Source organism: Apteryx rowi, unplaced genomic scaffold, assembly GCF_003343035.1.
Source record: "Apteryx rowi isolate R43461 unplaced genomic scaffold, aptRow1 scaffold_2, whole genome shotgun sequence".
Lineage (NCBI taxonomy): Eukaryota > Metazoa > Chordata > Aves > Apterygiformes > Apterygidae > Apteryx > Apteryx rowi.
The window spans coordinates 6,836,250-6,853,533 of NW_020448307.1; the positions used below are offsets into that span (position 1 = coordinate 6,836,250).

Consider the following 17,284-nt stretch of genomic DNA (forward strand, 5'->3'; position numbering starts at 1 on the left):
AAAAAAAAAAAATTGCAATTTGTTCTTGCAATTGCTGTTCAGGTTCAACTTCAACAAGCAGTAATAGCCGTGGGCGAGAGCACGGGGCGCTGGCTGCCGCTGCGGGCTGCAGAGACCAATCTGCTGCAATCTCGACAGGCGACGATGGCTGGACCCCGTTTCCACGCCCCGTCCTCTCCCGGCAGTGCCGGCGCCGCGAGCGGGGGTGATGGGCACCACGCCGGGGCGAGACGGGGCTGGGCTGGCTGCAGCGTCACCCCTGCGAGCTGCGCCATGGCTCCAGGAGGAGCAGTGCAATCCGTGGGGAAAGGGGCAGAGACTAAATGTGGGGAATTAAGAGCGCTGGGGAATGCTGCAGGCTTCTGGAAAGAGCAGTTGGACAAAAGGAGCAAACAACGGAGGGAGGTGAAGAGGTACGGCAGGAAGCTGGGAGCAAATCCCAGCGCTGAGCCCTGCTCCACATGCAACATCCCACAAGGAGAGATGGGATTGGCGGAAACTGTCTTTTTCCTGGTTACTTCTAAGACATGGGAAACAAAGCAGAAATGGACACCAAACGGCAAACGCACGCTCTACCTTTTTCCTGATTTTCCCCAAATTGGATTCGTTGCTGCATTTTCCCTCACCCGCGCCGCTGCTCGGGCAAGTCCTGCCGCGGCGCCTCGCGGGCCGGGAGCCGCCCTCCACGGCTGCCGTCGCAGCCTTCCTCCTCCCCGTGCAGCCTCCTTCCACGTTTCAGCACGTCCAGCGCTGCGGGAAAGCAGCGGAGCTACTTCCATCTGCAGTAACCCCTCTGCGAGCTGGCACGGCACGGCACTCGCTCGGCGTGGCCGGGATTAGGGAATCGGGCCGCATACGGACGTTAAAAACCGGGGGCGAGAAACGAGCTCGGGTTTCGCCTGTGACGTTGAGCAGGAGACGGCCGGGAATACCTGCCTGCGTGCTACGGCTGCACCTTCCTCGGGGACGACTATACGAGCGGGGATTACGGGATTATAGGGATTATATGAGCGGGGTTATGGGATTATAGGGATTATACGAGGGTGGGGCCATGGTGACAGCACCCGGCTCCGGTTGCAGCGGGAGGGGGTTTTCCGGAGCCCCCAAGCGCTCTTTGCCGCCTCTCCCCGAGCCGCAGATGCCCTCGGCACCGGGAGCCGCTTAAAAAGCGGATGAATTAGCAAAGCAAAAAAAATACATGTACTTTTAACAGCGAAGGCAAGTCAGCGCCCCAAACGTCAGCTCGAGCCCCCTGCTGCGGGCATCTCTTCCGCTGTTTCGCCTGGCTTTTTCACCCGGCGCCGGAGCAAAGGGCTGCGCGCGCGTGACCCTGCTGCAGGGAATAACCATGCGTGGCGTCAGGTACGTTTTCACATGCTTCAGATTTAATACTTATGGTGTCAGTGTCATAGGTAAAAAGCACACTTACAGTCTGGTTTTTCTTCTTCTTCTTCTTTTTTTTTTTTTTTACTGGCGATTATCCTCTAAGAACACAAGTGAACCTTGATTTTTACAAACGTCTTACAGGAACATGCAAAACTTTCATAAAATAGGAGAWTTGGGGTGGGGAAGGAGACGTTAAAGGACAGGGTTTCAATAGTACGGGGAGACACTTTGAGAAAAGCATTTTTGTATGTAGAATTCATAAAATTAATGTTTTCTAGTAAAACCACTTTTTTCTTTTTTTAACCTTAAAAATGATTCCCCAAGTTACCGGCACTTACAGCTCTTGGGAGACTGCAGTGTATTTTAGGTCTACGAAGCAACTCAGCCATCCCCAGCCTCGCTGCAGCGGAGCAGGAACGACGACGCTCAGCAGGCTTTTTTTGTTCTTCCGTGCTGATGAATATTTAAAAGGAAAAGCTCAGCCTCACCAACACGGCCCCGAAATATCGTCCGCGCTGCCGCACTGCCGCCTTGCCACCCCGAACGCGAGCGAGCGCCGGCACGCCTGGTCGGCGCAGCACGTGCGGGGGGGGCTGCCATTCGAACGAGCTTTTCATCTTTCCAGCGTTGCGAGATTTTCCGAATCCAGAACGTCGACGACCGTCGCCAGCTCACCGCGCCTCTCCGCTCGCTTATTCAACCTACTAATCCGGTTTTACGTTACTCTGCCGAGCCCTGATCGTCCAAATCGTAGGCAAACTTTCCTCCTCCCCTCCGCTTTAAAATCAGGCTGTTGGGTTGGAAATAAGGAGATTTAACAACGTGGAAATGGCGTTATTTATTATTTTGCCTTTTGGGGTTTTGTTCTTACTAGTATTTCTTAATTTCCATTAGCTTTCCAGCTTTTCTCCACAACCCTGATACACAGCTGCTGCAAACGCTCTCGGCTAGAGCTAAGAAACTCAGGTTTATTAAAAAACCAAAACCACACAAAGCACATGAAGAAACCAAACCGGCAGGCGACGAGGCGCGAGCCCCCCGCTCAGCCCCTTGCGAGATGGCCATTCTCCGCTGGGGCGTTTGCCTGTTTTCGGAAGTTCCCTGCGTGCGGCCGCGGTGAGGAAGAGCAGGGGGCCGCGTCCGGGCTCCGCACGGACCCGCGTCCGGCTCCGGCAGCCTCGGCTCGGCAGCCCTGCCCGGCCGTCGGGCGCCGTCGGGACCCCCCRCTTCGCACGGCGGCAAGGAGAGGAACGACGGCGCGCTGCCGCCCGGCTCCCAACCGCCTCTCTCGCGTCCTCAGTGCTTTGCAGGAGAAACCGGGGCGATAAAACCGCGCTCTGGAAAAGTTTGGGGTTCGGGCACGTTTCTAGAGTTAGCTGAATTACAATAAAAAGTGCATTTGGTAGGTACAAACACGGGTACTACGAGAGAAGCCTCTCCGAACATCACACCACCCCTTCTCGCGTTATCGGATTAAATAAAGCCAACACGCAGCAACAGAAGTCAAAGCATGCTTTGCTAAAAGAGGATCGTTTCCTCATTTTACAGAGTTGGGTTTTTTTTTTTTTCCTCTTAAACATCTGTGTTAAAGACACAGCCGAGCCACACTTCAGGTAAGGATATACGTCAAGACAACTGCTATGCAATGAAAAAAGGAGGGGAAGTTCCCCCACTTGCAGCAAAAGCCGTCAAAATTAAAACATGGCAAGGTCTGTCTTACCTTTCTATTTTGGCTTACTGATTTCTCAAGGTTTCTATATAGATTGAAGCTTTGTTTCACATTACAAGGACACAAATGCATTTCTACATCTACAGTAACTCAGACTGCAATGGAGAAAAATCTTAACATTCATTAAAACAACGATGCATTGTCCAGCAGGAAAAGATGGAGCAGAAGCACTCACTTTTCCACGTCTGCTCATTTGGAGGAACACTGTGGACTTCTTTAAAAAATTCTAGAGGTTCTCCCTCTCGCCTTCCACTTCAGTGCTGCTCTTGCAAAAGCTTGAAAGCAATATTCATTGCCCTGCCGCTTTTGTCACACGCCGGTAAAAACTGATTTTCCCTGCTGAGTGTCAAAGCGGTTGCTGCCTTCCTTTATATTTCTGCTTTCTGCATTCACATTATCGATGTCAGTGGGAAAGGGCACGGCTTAGGGAACGTGTTTGTAATTTAACTGTTGCAGATCTCGGTGGGAGAACAGGGTAAGAAGCTTACCTCTTTTCTTCTCTGTGTAATGCCAACGTGCTGGCTTTTAAAAAATCGCTGTGAAAAATTTGGTGGATTTTTTAAAAACCAAAAAAAAAACCCCAAAGCAAGAAAGAGAGCTAATTAGGTTCCTGCATATTTCAAAAAGTCTAATGATTTTAAGGAAGATCAAGTGCTGGTCCTATGAACGGCGGCAGCATCTCTATAGCAAGAGACTCACGCGACTGGAGCACAAGGAAGGACCCAGCACGTTTGCTGTGTAGGCCGTTTTTCTCCTGCTTCAATGGAAATGGAGAAAAAAATGAAGCTTCAAGTTCCTTGAAATCTTTCTGCAAATGCAGGTCCTCTCCGCAGCTTTAACGTCAGACTGGCTCGCTCTTGCCCGGGTTAAAGGGGTTGTAGGAAACTCAATGCACTTATAAAGGTCCCTTTCAAAAGGGGATTTTTCACAGTAAGGTTATGGATTGAGTGAGAGATATGGAGTGCTTTTACCAGTCACTTGCCATCTCCTCTGCAACTTACTCCCTTTCTGACGTTGCCCAAACACCTGGACAATTAAAAAAACTGGAAGCAGCCTACGCCTATTTAAGAGACGCACGTGCAGCACAAACCAAACTCTTAGGACCGCCGTAAAGCCTCTTCCGTCTCGCCATGTCCTCGGCTGGACCGACACAGCTCCCCATGCTGTTACTCAGCAATTTCCATCAGACAACCTTGCTTGCGCACACCTTGTCAGCTCCAAGATGCCACCCTCAGAAACCACCGCTGCTGGTCTTCATCTTTGTAATCTAGAAGACGGGTTTGTGTTCTGGAAAAAGCAGCTCTTCTTCGGACAAAGGAGATCCATGGAAAGAGTACACAACAATAGGAATGAGAAATGAAAAAAACGGAAAAAGGGCCAAGAAGGAACACGGATTCCTTTCAGGTCTTGTTCTCGTCATACATGTCCAAAGCAGGCTCCATCGTTGAGAATTCACTCTCGTAGACCAGGCTTCGGGGAGACAGAGAATTACGATGGAAGAAATGACTGCCTAGAAGAGGTAGAACAAAACCTTGTTAGGAAAAGGCAAACACCGTAAGACCCGAGCACCGGGTGCTCGTGCACGAGCTGCGTGCGCAGCGTTCCCTTACCCGTGTTCTCACCGCAAACGCAGTACGCATGGAAAAAACAGACTTTGACTAAGCCAGACATTTTCTTCTCTACGAATTAYCAGATTAAACACATATGCTTCATCCACCGAGTCACTCTGAAGGCCTGGGCACAGGGTTATAGGGTTCCACAATCTTAGCCTACCCTGTGCTGCAGGTACCTCATCTTCATTCCTATTTTTGTAAYGTAGAATTAATATTTCAGATACCCCCCTAAGAGGTGCTGCAAGGATTTGCAGCCACTCATTTATGACTCTGATAGTTCAAAGCAGTGCTTTACGTATGCATGAACAAACCCACCTCAAATGATTGTTTCAGATAAAATAGGTCAAGTCTCAGCAAAGCTGGGGCAGGCCTGAGCATCACACTTCATACTTGCTATTGATTTAAAGCCTTGGAAACTTATAAAATGGGCACAGGCTTCCTCAGGACAACCCAGAGCCCTTTGGTGGGTGGCCAGTTTCCTACACCAGGCATGAGAACGACAAGGGATCCAGCACGGGGTCAAAAGGCACAAATCGACTGAGCAAGGAAGTCACCTAGGATTAGGTGACCGACACCGCTGAGCCTCCTCCAGAGCTCAACCACCTCCATCCTCCCAGAATCATCTTCTAGAAATAGGCACCTCGACTTTTTCTGGTAAAGGAGTAAAGATGACCCAGCCTCTTCTCTGACACTGGTGGTGGTGGCGATGCCCATCACTGAAACAACAACCCAGAGATGCTTTCAAGAGTGGGRAATGGAGGCTCAGTTCTTCCCTTGGAGGGAGTTCAAGCTGACCTTGACATGGCTCTTCAACCCCACAGATGTGTTTCATGAGGAGCCCAGACCTGCTGCTGTACAAAAGGTTCTCTCTGAAAATATCTATCAGATCAAGGCCCTCAGCCAAAACGCTTCATTGCTCAGTTTCTCGATCCCAGCAGGGATTAGCTGGGAGCAAGGCTGCTCAGATTACAATACACCGGGCAGCCACAGCAGCCAAATTCCAGGCAACTGAAAAGCTTCCAAGTTCATCAAGACGACACTTGGTAAACTGAGGTGCCTCCAGTTTCAGGCATCAGTAGAGCAAGACGCTTAGGGGATTGCAGTTTTAGTCTTGGCAGAATGCAGGTACTTAAATCCTCTTTATTTGCCAAGTTTTAAGTCCAGCCTCTATCGTTCTAAAATAAAGAGCTTATGAGAGGTATGAGAGAGGACCAGTTCAGCTGCTATTACCCTAAACGCTTAGCCTCTTCCCTGCTCACCCAAGAGACACAGGCTCAGAAAAAGTAAAAGAATCCTTCTTCGGAACAAAAAGAAAAAGCTAGCGCTGTAGTCAAATGGAGGGAGGTGCTGCAAGAGCAAAAGCGAGGACGAATTTTGCACTTATCAAAGGCCTAACARTAGCATTGGCCGGAAGAGCCAGAAATACTGTAGCCAGGCATCCCGCGAACTTCCTTTTGCAGAGCTCCGACGGCGAGCCGCCACCCTGACATACAGCTAATTCCGGACCCGAGCGGCGCAGCAGCTGCTGGCCAAGCCCAATTCCTGCTAAGAACAGCAGCAAACTGAAGCGGTGCAAGATCATCTACCGCCAGTCTCCTAAACCTCCCCCAGTTTATCGCCAAAAGCTAGAATGCAAATTCACTCCACCATGCTCACTGAGAAGGGGGAGGTTTCTCAGAAATTAAACTATTTTATTGACGATCTTGCAGTAAACTGGAAYACCAGGAGTGAAATGAGCAGTGACRTTGCACAGGAGCRAGCTGCTCACTCTGCCTGTTGCACAGATCCAGGTATAAGGAAGAAATGGCCTGTGTTGGAATATACTTTGCATATGCTRCGACAGCAAAACTGGGCAGTGCTTAAAGTAAAAAGACAGTGATTTTTTGGAATGCTATTACTTGCAACTATGACTTCCAGGCAGATTATAATCTGCCTCCAAACAAATGTAAATTCCACATTTGAAGCTACTTTGGAATTGTAAAGGATAAAACAAATTTCAAGATTCTTCTGCACTTCGTGTTACGGGTTGGGATCACTTAAATTGTGATGACTGAGTCTCAGCTCGCTGTTGAATTAAGCCATGGATGTTGAATGTTTCATCTCCCTTCTCTCCACCCGCTGAAACGTTACACACTGAACGACCAACGCTGGAACAAAACAAAAGGGATTCGAAAAGCTCAGTGCTGCTTTTATTTGTTTTTATTACACAAAAATCAAACAAGGGATTAGGAAGCAGACAGCCTAGGCAGTCATTTCCTCTGTGCGCATGGAAACTTCCACTCTAGCAGATTCAAGCGAGAGATTTCATCAACAGGCAGACGGGTCATCTGACAAAGAATTTTTTYAATTAATCTGAAAACGTGCACTGTATATCCATTAGCTCTGAAATTCTTTGCTGTGATATTTTTCTTGCTTCTTGACAAAATAAATTTAAACCACCCACTTCCAGGGAAGCTGCATGCTTTTATACAAACTGCTTTGCTTTCACACCACTCTTGGGACAAATCATTCATGCTTTTTTTTTTTTAACACACCTGAATCAAGTAGCCTTTTTCCAGATTATTCCTGCTAGCAGCATTATCTGCATACTAGACAACACTCTAAAGATGTATTTTTAAAAGGAAAGCAAATAATCTACCTATCTTTCCTAGATGAAGGACACCAAAAATGAATACTTTACTCAGTTTGTTAAATCAGAACTTTTTTTTTTAAATGTTTAGCCAGATTTTACCAACTCCCACAGAAAAGCCCGCTAGCAATATATTACTAATCCTCTGTGAACTGAAATCTGTTTCCATGCGCCTCTCCATCCCGGAGCAGAGGAGTCTAAGGGARCCTGGTGAGCAGTCCCAGACAGACACTGTTCAAACCAGCGCGCTCGCACGCCGAGGCAACGGTTCAACASAGTCTGCTTGATACTAAAAATCCAGCTGCTACTCAGCGCTTTTCATCACTAGATCTTCAGGTGCTCTAATAACCAGGTCGGTATCATTATCCACATTTTACAGACAGTGAAACAGAGTCGGCAGGGCAAAGTGACCCCGCCACGCTAATCGTACAGCCAGAACCTGCAAGAATACTCCGATAGGGCCCATTACACTGAGAGCCAAAATTGCCAATCTCTGCTGTCAGCCTGGAAGACCCTGGAGCTTAAAAGCAGAGCTCAGGCTTGTTCACCTCTGCAAGAACCCTTGGCTAGTTTAGACACTTAAAGGAGCCGCTGGCACTTTGCCCAGTGTGATTTTTTTCTATTAATGCAGAAAACTGCTAGCGCTTGTTTGAAATGGTGGCAAGAGTCTGGTTTGTAAATCCACTGAATAAACGTATTTAAAGAACAAGCGGAAACATTCACAGTTCCAAATTCTGCTCGTGAATCTGCTCTTCCCATTTTGMAGCTGCCAAGAAAGAGCAAGATTTATCCCTTAGGTATGGAAAACAAATAGGAAATCTGCCTTCAGTTTTAATAAATCAAAATTAATACTTCAGTTCCCTCTGCTACTATTTTCCATTATGTACTTACGGTGAACTTTCCAGGTAAATTGTATCGAGTTTGAAAATAAACCTACTAACCTGGAATTTATCCCTACACCTATCTTAGGATGCTACAGAAATGGGCACAAAATAAAGGCCAAAAATTAAAAAGACACGGCATTTCTGTAGGTGCATTAGTAGTAGGTATCACCTGATGTTTCCTTTCTATCTGAAAGTATTTTWATGTACCCAGAGCTGCTAATCAGGGCCTCCTCCTGCCAAAGCTGCAGTCCCTCCAGCAAGCCGACTTCGTAATGTGGAAATATGATCCGAGCACTCCGTAGCTCAGACAAGCCCTCTCTGCTGTCTGCACCTTCCCAGCCGAAGAACAGGGCAGGATTATTTTATAAAGCACCCTTTCCTTGAAGTGAGCTGCTCAGCCAGGCGCTGCTACTCCCCCCCAAACTGCACCGTATTACACTAGTCCATCTCCCCAGTCCTGCCATCTTCACAACATGTGGGAAAAGGGACCAGCTGTTCTCCTTTCCTCTCGTTCCTGTGATTAYGCATGCGAGAGTAACACTACCCATGTTTTATGCGTTGATACCTGAAAGCAAGGTAGGCAACAAAACTTGGGAATTTCCTTTTTGCTTCGATCCAGAGTCAAAAAGTTATTGACTTCCTTGGGATGGTGCAAAGTCCATCTTTGAAAATATTTTATTAACAGGATAAASTTACATTATTAGCCTGACCTGTGATTAACCTACCAGTGTCTGCTTTTTTATTAACGCTTTGGGGAGACAATCGTTAGAGGCGCAAAACAGCAGTTAAAAAAGATGGCCCTGGGTTATTTAAATCCTTTCCAGTAGGAAAATGCACTAGAAGCCCTGACGACCATTTTGTTCCCAAGATCACTGAACTTCTCACTCCGTCGCTGTCCTGCAGAAGGCATCTGCAGTGGAACCATCTGTGGTGCCCTCCACATCTGGGTCACCAGGTTACTCAGGCTTTCCCTGCATATTCCTCCCAGGACCTTTAAAAATCACTTAGAGATTTTGGTTTCAGGAGGCAAGCACCAAACTTATCAATTATCCTACTCCTTTTGAAAAGCGGATGAAAAATGTAACCACTTTATTTCACAGCCTGTATCCTAAAACCATGCTCTATCCTCATTCACCCATTTTGTCAACAGTGCTCAGTGACAAACMCTAGATCTTACAAGGAGACAGCCTTGAAACGCAGCATGATTGAGGTTTTTCTCTTCAGGAACAAGTCCAATGGGGTTTTCCAGCCTTTCAAAATGTGTGCACTGCTCTATTGATTGTGTTCGCGTTTCTTTCGAAATTTCGCAAGGACACGATGAAAAATAATTCTATTAAATGTACTGAAGCTATCACATACTTCATTTCTAATTATAAAAGCTGCCTTCTCAGCTGAAGCCTATTGGACAGATAAGAATTAAGCAACTATTTTAATGTAGACTCTGGCTGGGTTCCTAAATTCCAAAACTGCCTATACATAAAAATAAAATTAAATTAAAATCTCTATTTCCCAGTACATTTAAAATTTTAAATCCTACAGTAAAATTGGTTCTCTCAGTTAATTTAATTAAATTAGAAAGTATTACATTCCAGATGTCTAAATCTTGATACCAGAACAACAAAAAACCAAAAAATAAACTCAGAAAAGATTTTAACTTCTATCAGTTGTAATTATTTTCCTTACCAATTTGTTCCCTTCACTCACCCATCTCATTAATTCAAACTGTAGCAGTTGGCTGTGAATCAAATCTACATGTTTTAACCGATTGTTGTGAAATTACTCATACACTGCTTGCATAAGTAAACTTGCGTGAAGCAGCCTGAATGAGTATGGCAGATGAGAGATTTTCCCCTGTCTCAACAGAATTAAAAAAAAAAAAAAACATGGCAAGAAGGGACATGTTTGCATAGGTTTTCTGGATTACTGTAAAGACCATTACCAATCTTTCATAATCTAAAAACAAACAAAAACTAGCCCCATCACTAACGTGAAAAGAGGTTCCACAGACGACAGTGGAGGGAAATGCTACGTTTTCACTTGGTATTAGGAAGGAAGAAGTGGTTTAGATTAGCTTCGCTCTTAGCAGAAAAAGGGGTGGGGTGGAAGGGAAAGACAGAAAGAAAACAGTACTGCAAACCTTCAGCAATCATTGACCAGACGACAAAAGTCATACTGCAATCTTCCTGGTGAAACAGAGAAGTATTACAGGAGGAGAACTGCAGAAAATGTTACTGTAAATTAGTTCTGAGGCAGTGTCAAAGCAAGCCCATTATATACTAAAATGTTTGGCCCAGCTATTTGCTTAACTAGCTGGTATGGAGCGATTGCTAATAATACTCTCGTTAGTCATGCCAGTGCTGGGTGGCATCATAAATGGCACTGSATGAGATTTCCACTTGTTAGCTTATATGTGTTCCAAAATGAAAGCAGGAGAATGCAGATCTGCAAAGATGCAATCATTCAAAGGAAATAACACACCCTGTAAAATTTGATAAACACCATTGGACTTAAATACTAACACAGAGAGAGTCCATAAAAAATAAAATTCTCACAGAATAACATTTCATAATTAAAGTTTTTATTTCTTCATTTTTCCCCTTAATACAAAGCTTTGGCATCAGCAAATTTTATGAAAAAATAGAATGTACTAAATAACGCTTGTGCTGCATGATCTATAAATGATGCTTAAAAATAGGTGTCTCTCTCCAAGGCAATCGGCCGGAAAGCGTTTCTTCAATACCATTCTGCTCTGTGGGGCAGAAAAAAAGGGACAAAATATTTATAAAGTTAATACTGTTGATACTCAAATAAAAATCCTGTAAAAAGTAAGTTAGTGAGAAATGACTAATTATACAGGGCTAGAGCAGTAAAAGAGGTCTGTACTCCTTACATCATTCTTACAGGATGAGTAAAACAGATGAGACTGCCAGAGGTTTGGGGACTTTTTTGAGGAAAATCCACCTGCTACTGAGAAATTTCTGTAACTGGTGCTATCCAATGTCTGGTTTTTTTGGACTTTAAAATACAATTATGCAGTCATTTGTGGCCATTCCCTAAAAACCAAAGCAAAATGTGTTTTAAAATCAATACCTAAATCATTCAATGGTAGCGTAGCTGCGATGTCAGAACAGTTCTGCCTGCTGAGCCCTGGATATTATGAGACCAAGAGAAAGCCTTGTTTTCTTATCCCTTAGACAATGCTTAGTTTTATCAGGAGTTGTTTAAAAAATAAGTATTTTTGTACACATGTAAATACAAATGCAGAACTATTGCTCTAAACAAATGTGTTTAAGCTGCGGGAAGGACATGGGAGAAAAAAAAGGATCAGGATATGTTCTTAGGAGATTTTTATTGTAGAATATTTGGCACCTTTCCCTTGCACCAATATACTACACAGTCTCATTCTTGCTACTATTGTCTTCTGATATGGAAAAAAACCCTCAGCTTCCTCTTGGAACATTACTGTATCAAATGTAGTGTATGTCAGCATTGCTTTTTACATGAAGGAGGACAGCATAAAAAGCAGGTATGCTATAATGATATTTAATGGAAGTCACAGGAGGAGAGAGCTGCCATGTATTCRGCATGATAATCGGCATAGAAAACGCTTCTTGTCTTGCATTTTGGAACATAGGGTGTCAATGAAACAATAAATCCAAGAATTAGTGGCAGGCACGCACACATTTTAAGCTACCTAAAATTAGTAGTCTTAACTCAGCAGCAGTTGTGGAGGCTGCTTAGCTTCCAGCGGATTCAGCTGAAAAGCCATGAACGTTAAAAGATACAACTAAGTACCTCAGTTACCTAAAGAAACATTTTTTGACAGCTCAGGTTTCTGCCATTGCTAATCTTCTTCAGTCTGCCTCAAAGCATACATTTGTATATGCTCAAATTTTCAGTCCTATCAGTGGTGAAAGTAGCTCACATTAAATCAGTATGTCCTTTGTTTGTACTAAGGGAGCATCATTCTGAAAACACTTCTCTGCAGCCCCTAAATCTCTGCCAACGTGAAGAAGTTTGCCCTTTCGGTGAAAACAGAGGCAGAGCCAACTGAGCAACGTCAAGGCAACAAAACGAAGAGTTGCCAGGGAAAGAGCAGAAATACAACTGCTTTGTGCACCCAAACCGGATGATACTACCCGGATTACAATTCCTTTGTCTTCTTCCTAACGATGTGGAAATGCCCAGAAATGCAGGCATTCCTGTTTCGCATGCTCACACCTCGCCTTGCTCCATGCTTTCCCAGGCTGTTTTTCAGTGGCAGATTAATCGTGTTCAGCTATGGCTACCATGTTGCCGATAATTAGTTGCAAGTTCAAGATTAAAAAAAAAAAAAAAAAAAAAAGAGGCTTGATTGGGCTATTTGAAGTTTTAAAACTTTTCTTCATTATGCCCTTTTAGAAATATAATTATCATCTGGCAAGAGGAGGAAAGAAAGATCCACAGATTAGTGATAATCAAAGGTTCACGATAACCAAAACCTTTAAGAACTTATCCCCTTCCTGAAGGAGATTATCTGGAAACTGTCTAAACGTTTACCCTGAAGACTATTAAATGTGTTTCCATCTTGTTAAGGACACCTTATACTTTTCAGAGAGCAACAAAAGTCAAGAAAATTGCTTCTTTCCTTTATATCAATAACAAAAATGTGAAAGTATGTTTATAAAACTACAACATTTTCAAGCTGCACAGGAGAGACCGCCTTTGAATCTCACCCCACTTCTGGTAAGAGATCAGCACCGTTAATGGCATCTCAGCTGTGTCAAGATGTTCAGAGAAAGAAAAATGTTGACACTTGCCCTTCCCAAATAAATAAATTAGGATTAAATACATATCATTATCCCAGATGTTCTGTACACCTGATCTGAAAACAACTGGATGTACCTAGTTAATCCATCTGCAAAACAGATTTATACTTGCCCACACACACAACTATAAAAGAGACTGAAAGGCATGTGCTGGAGTCATTTCTTGTCCAGCCTGTCTGCAGGGAGGCAGGGGAGGGAACAAGTCCAGCAAAATTAAGAAAGCAGAGATGTCTTTAAGCACTCTTTTAACTGCAATTCTTAAGCGTACTAAAGTGAAAGGTCAGGAGATTGGTCTGCTCTATCCACTTAAGAGAGACAAGAAACAGCAGTGCATTCATTGTTTGTCTCTCTCCCTCTCCTACAGTAAAAAGTTATTTTCTATTTAAATCTTTTTTTTTTTCTTTTAATATGAAGCTTGACTGAGAAACTGAGGTGGAAACTGTCAAAGGCAGTAGTAGTAACTTCTGACTCTACCAGCTGAATTTTGTTTATGAGGATTAATGGCATAAACCTAACTTCCACCTAGATCACTGATCAAAAATGAATATTAGTATTGTCACTCTTCCCCCTTTCATTTCTCCACGTTGCAGGGAGATTTCCTCAGACAATCCAGCTAAATATAAATTAAGAGGGAGTTCGGATGTTACCCTGGAGCCTACTGTGAGAGACTTGCATTTGAGAAAAGCAGAAAAATTGCATTTTTTTTCCTTCTGTTCACTCAGTATTTCTTCCCAACGCTGTCTGTGACACACACATCAGAAATACATAGAAACATCTGAATATTTACTTACTCATTAGCATTCAAGCTAGCTGTGGCTTTGATGATCATGTAGCAGAGTGTGAGGGCACTGAGGAGGCCAAAACTGGCAATAATAAACCATTCTTCTGTTGACAAAGGAAAGGGAGGAAATCACTCGTGGGAGAAGGCTTATGTCAAAGCGATGCCAATTTTCCCCTCAAACACCACTGGCGGAAGGCAAGAGGTTTCTAAGCCATGACTGGCACCAGGAAGTGAAGCAGAAGGAGGTTAGCCACAGAGTTACTGCCTGGAGAAGGCTAGCAAAGAAGAAGTGGAGAGAGGCGTGGAAAAAAAGCATGGCACAACAGTATTTCCCAGCTGAGCCCAAAGGTTAGCGATAGAGAAAGACTACTTAACAATGTAAAGGGAAATGCAGACCCAAGGGAAAGCGTCATGAAAACTCTGTCTGCCCCCAAGTCAGAAAGAAGATTGTCATGGTTGGTTTAGGTTTGCCGAGATGTGTCTCTTCACATAACACATCCAATATATTTTCACACTTTTAATTTATTTGTGTCTTTGCCCCCTAACCTCCTGAACAAATCCCAYAGCGTTATTTTAAAACAAAAAATAGGACCACTTATTCAACAGCAAAGCATAATTAAATTTTCCACTCAAGAGACAGAAATACAACATGGGAAAATCATTTCAGTGTTATATACAGTGTTACATACAGTGTTAAATACRGAGACTTAAAAAAATAAATAAAAAGAAACATAACTAATGCTACTAAAGAATGTTCACTATTCAAAGTGTTATTCTCTCCCCTCAGGATCAATTTGGCACATAGCAATAGACTGGAATACATACACTCTTTTGCTGTATATGGCTTTTGGTTTAAATCATATTCATCAAAGAATGCATGTGTCATCCATAAAATCTAAACATTTGAACAGCCTTTTCTACAGCTTTATTTTATAAACATTGTCAGAATGAACTGTTGCTGATATTTCTTGTTTCACCCTTGCATCCCATCTGTGCAAGAGAAGTACTACAATTGGGAACACGCAGTAAAAGAACCTTCTGTAAAACCAGGCGGTTATAAAGTTTAACTGAAACTACTGAGTTTTCCCTCCCGCCAATGGCAAAGCAAGCAGCACACCAACAGATCTGTTCCCTGTTTAATATAGCCGAGTATGGGAAAATTAGATTATGAACACTGCAGGACAGTGACTTACTGGTTTTGCAAAGGATCTAGATTCTGTGTTTGGATTTTTCTGCCTCAGACCAGGACACTTATGGATATGGACTATGTGTTTCATAAGAAGAAGAGCGTTTTTTTGTTTAAATGATACATTTATTTTGTTGTAGTGTCTAAAGAAACACTCTGTAATGGACTGCATCAGTAACACTGCTTTTTATACATACATTGGTGACAGTGACACTGAGTTCAAATTTAGATTATAGATATACATAAGGAAAATACAAGGAAAAAATTAAACTGCTATGTTGCATGGATTCTATTTTTGCAATTCAGCCAGGAAAAACAACCATTCAAGCATCAAACTGAGAGTCTACAGCATTTAGAAATATGATGCAATTCCACACATACTGTATTCGCTATAGGACTTCTTATACATTAAAAGCATCGGGTAAAAATCTATGCAGTGGAAATTTCCCATGCTGCTTTATTGGAGAAGAGCTTGCAAACAGTGCAGGAACAATTTTCTCATGTCATAAAACACTTGGATAATACTCAGAAATGTTGGTACATCAGATACTTTTTTAATTTACAAATTTTGTAAAAGAAAAAACATCTGCTGAGGGACATCAGATTTCCAGTAGTAACAATCTCAGGGGAAAAATGCTTGCAGAAATAGTAACCGGCTAAAATATTTATGTATGCATAAGTTACTGCACGTAAAGTACTCTGAAAGAGTAATGTTTTTGGCAATTCAGCTTCTCATACTGGTTACCAAATTCAGGAGGTTTATTCTGTTGGTTTTTTTTAGTTCATCCAGTGTTCTTTGTACGCAGATCTAAATGGATATACCATTAATAATGGAACTGTTGGCACTGCTGTACCTAGAGTTATCGGTTTCAAAAAGGAGTGTACGCTTCTTACAGAGACACTGAGGTCACCTTTGTCTCTGCAAGGAAATCTTTTACCACTGCTCTGCAGCACAGAACCACAGCAAAGCAAGGGCCACATACCAGAAAAACCAGAGAACTGTAATGGAAGCCAAAGAAAACTTACTTGTCACAGCAATGTTGATCTCTCCTGACCTTGGAGTCAGTTCTCCGTCCTGTGGAAGCTGCGACATCCCAGAGGTGCGCAGGGGCTCCAGGCTGAGAGAGCTGTCGTTGGCAAAATCGCCAAGTGCTGATCGTCTGTTAGCTGGCTGGCCCCTGGTGAGCCTTTCCATGTCAAAGGCTACATTATCTGTACATGGCACGTTTGGCTGAAAAACCAAGTGATTCCACATTAAAATGGCGAAGATTTGACATGTAGAAAACCTATAAATTGAGTAAAACCACACATGCACATTTTATTCAGCTGCTGAGACTCTCCTCAGATCATACAGGAGAAAAATACATGTGATTTGGCAATCACAAAGTTGCCCCTTCAGTCGAGTTAACTTCACTGTGAAGCGTTGGAGGAAGAAGCAAGAAATAGGATTAAGATTCAGGAAAGGGACTCAAATATGCTTGTATGATAGCCTACGCATGCCTGTATCATTTACTACTGTGAGCAATGATTAAGTTTCCTCTCTTTGAACTCTACTTCCACAGTAGGAAGGTCTTCTATAACATGCACCAACTTCTGCTGTTTCCTCTTCTAAAATTTCAGGTATGTTATTAATTGCAAAAATAGCTTATCCACAATACATCTGCAACTATATATATTTTTTTTAGAAACTGTGCAACTTTTAAATTGACACAGCCAGAAATGGAGGCCTGGTTATTCTCTCACTGTGCTTGATTCAAAAGCTGATTTAGCCAGTGCAAAACTCTCCAATTTCCACTAATAAATACCTTCATATGCTCTCCTCTTTCTCCCTTATTTCTTTCTTTCAAGAAGAGCATCACGCCCATCCTCAGAGGCTTCTCCTCACACGGGAAAAACAGAAAAATCTTCTTTGAGGCCCTTCTTTCCTATCTCCTTGTGAACTGGTCAACAAAAGCAGTCCTGAAAGACCCCCTAAGCCATGAGCTGCTCTACACACAACTGAGGAAAAGTAGCTGGCCTTGGCTAATGCACTTCACGCAGCTTTGGGCACGGCATTTACCATATAAACAGATCTGAGAGCATCTAGAGGAGACCACAACAAGAACAAGAGCTTTGGAAAGGAAATTTAATGAAGAAAGCTTGAAAGAAGTTGAGAAAGGGGAAGAGTATAGAGAACACAGGAGACTTCTGATAGCTAAGAAATTGTTATAAACAGGAATGTAATAGAATAATCTCAAGACCAAACAGGAAAAGGAACAACAAGAAATC

General features: G+C 43.3%; 1 protein-coding gene across 1 annotated transcript in view; it reads right to left on the reverse strand.

Annotated features, from left to right (window-relative positions):
- Positions 1-10,807: 10,807 nt before the first annotated feature.
- The window catches only part of RNF130 (ring finger protein 130), a 37,729-nt gene continuing 31,252 nt past the window's right edge, over positions 10,808-17,284 (reverse strand). Inside the window, exons 8-10 of the mRNA XM_026063544.1 lie at positions 16,043-16,247; positions 13,841-13,934; positions 10,808-10,990 (exon numbers count right to left, since the gene is read on the reverse strand). Coding sequence (XP_025919329.1) covers positions 10,975-10,990; positions 13,841-13,934; positions 16,043-16,247 — 315 coding nt within the window. The 3' untranslated portion in view covers positions 10,808-10,974. The remainder of the gene's footprint in view (positions 10,991-13,840; positions 13,935-16,042; positions 16,248-17,284) is intronic.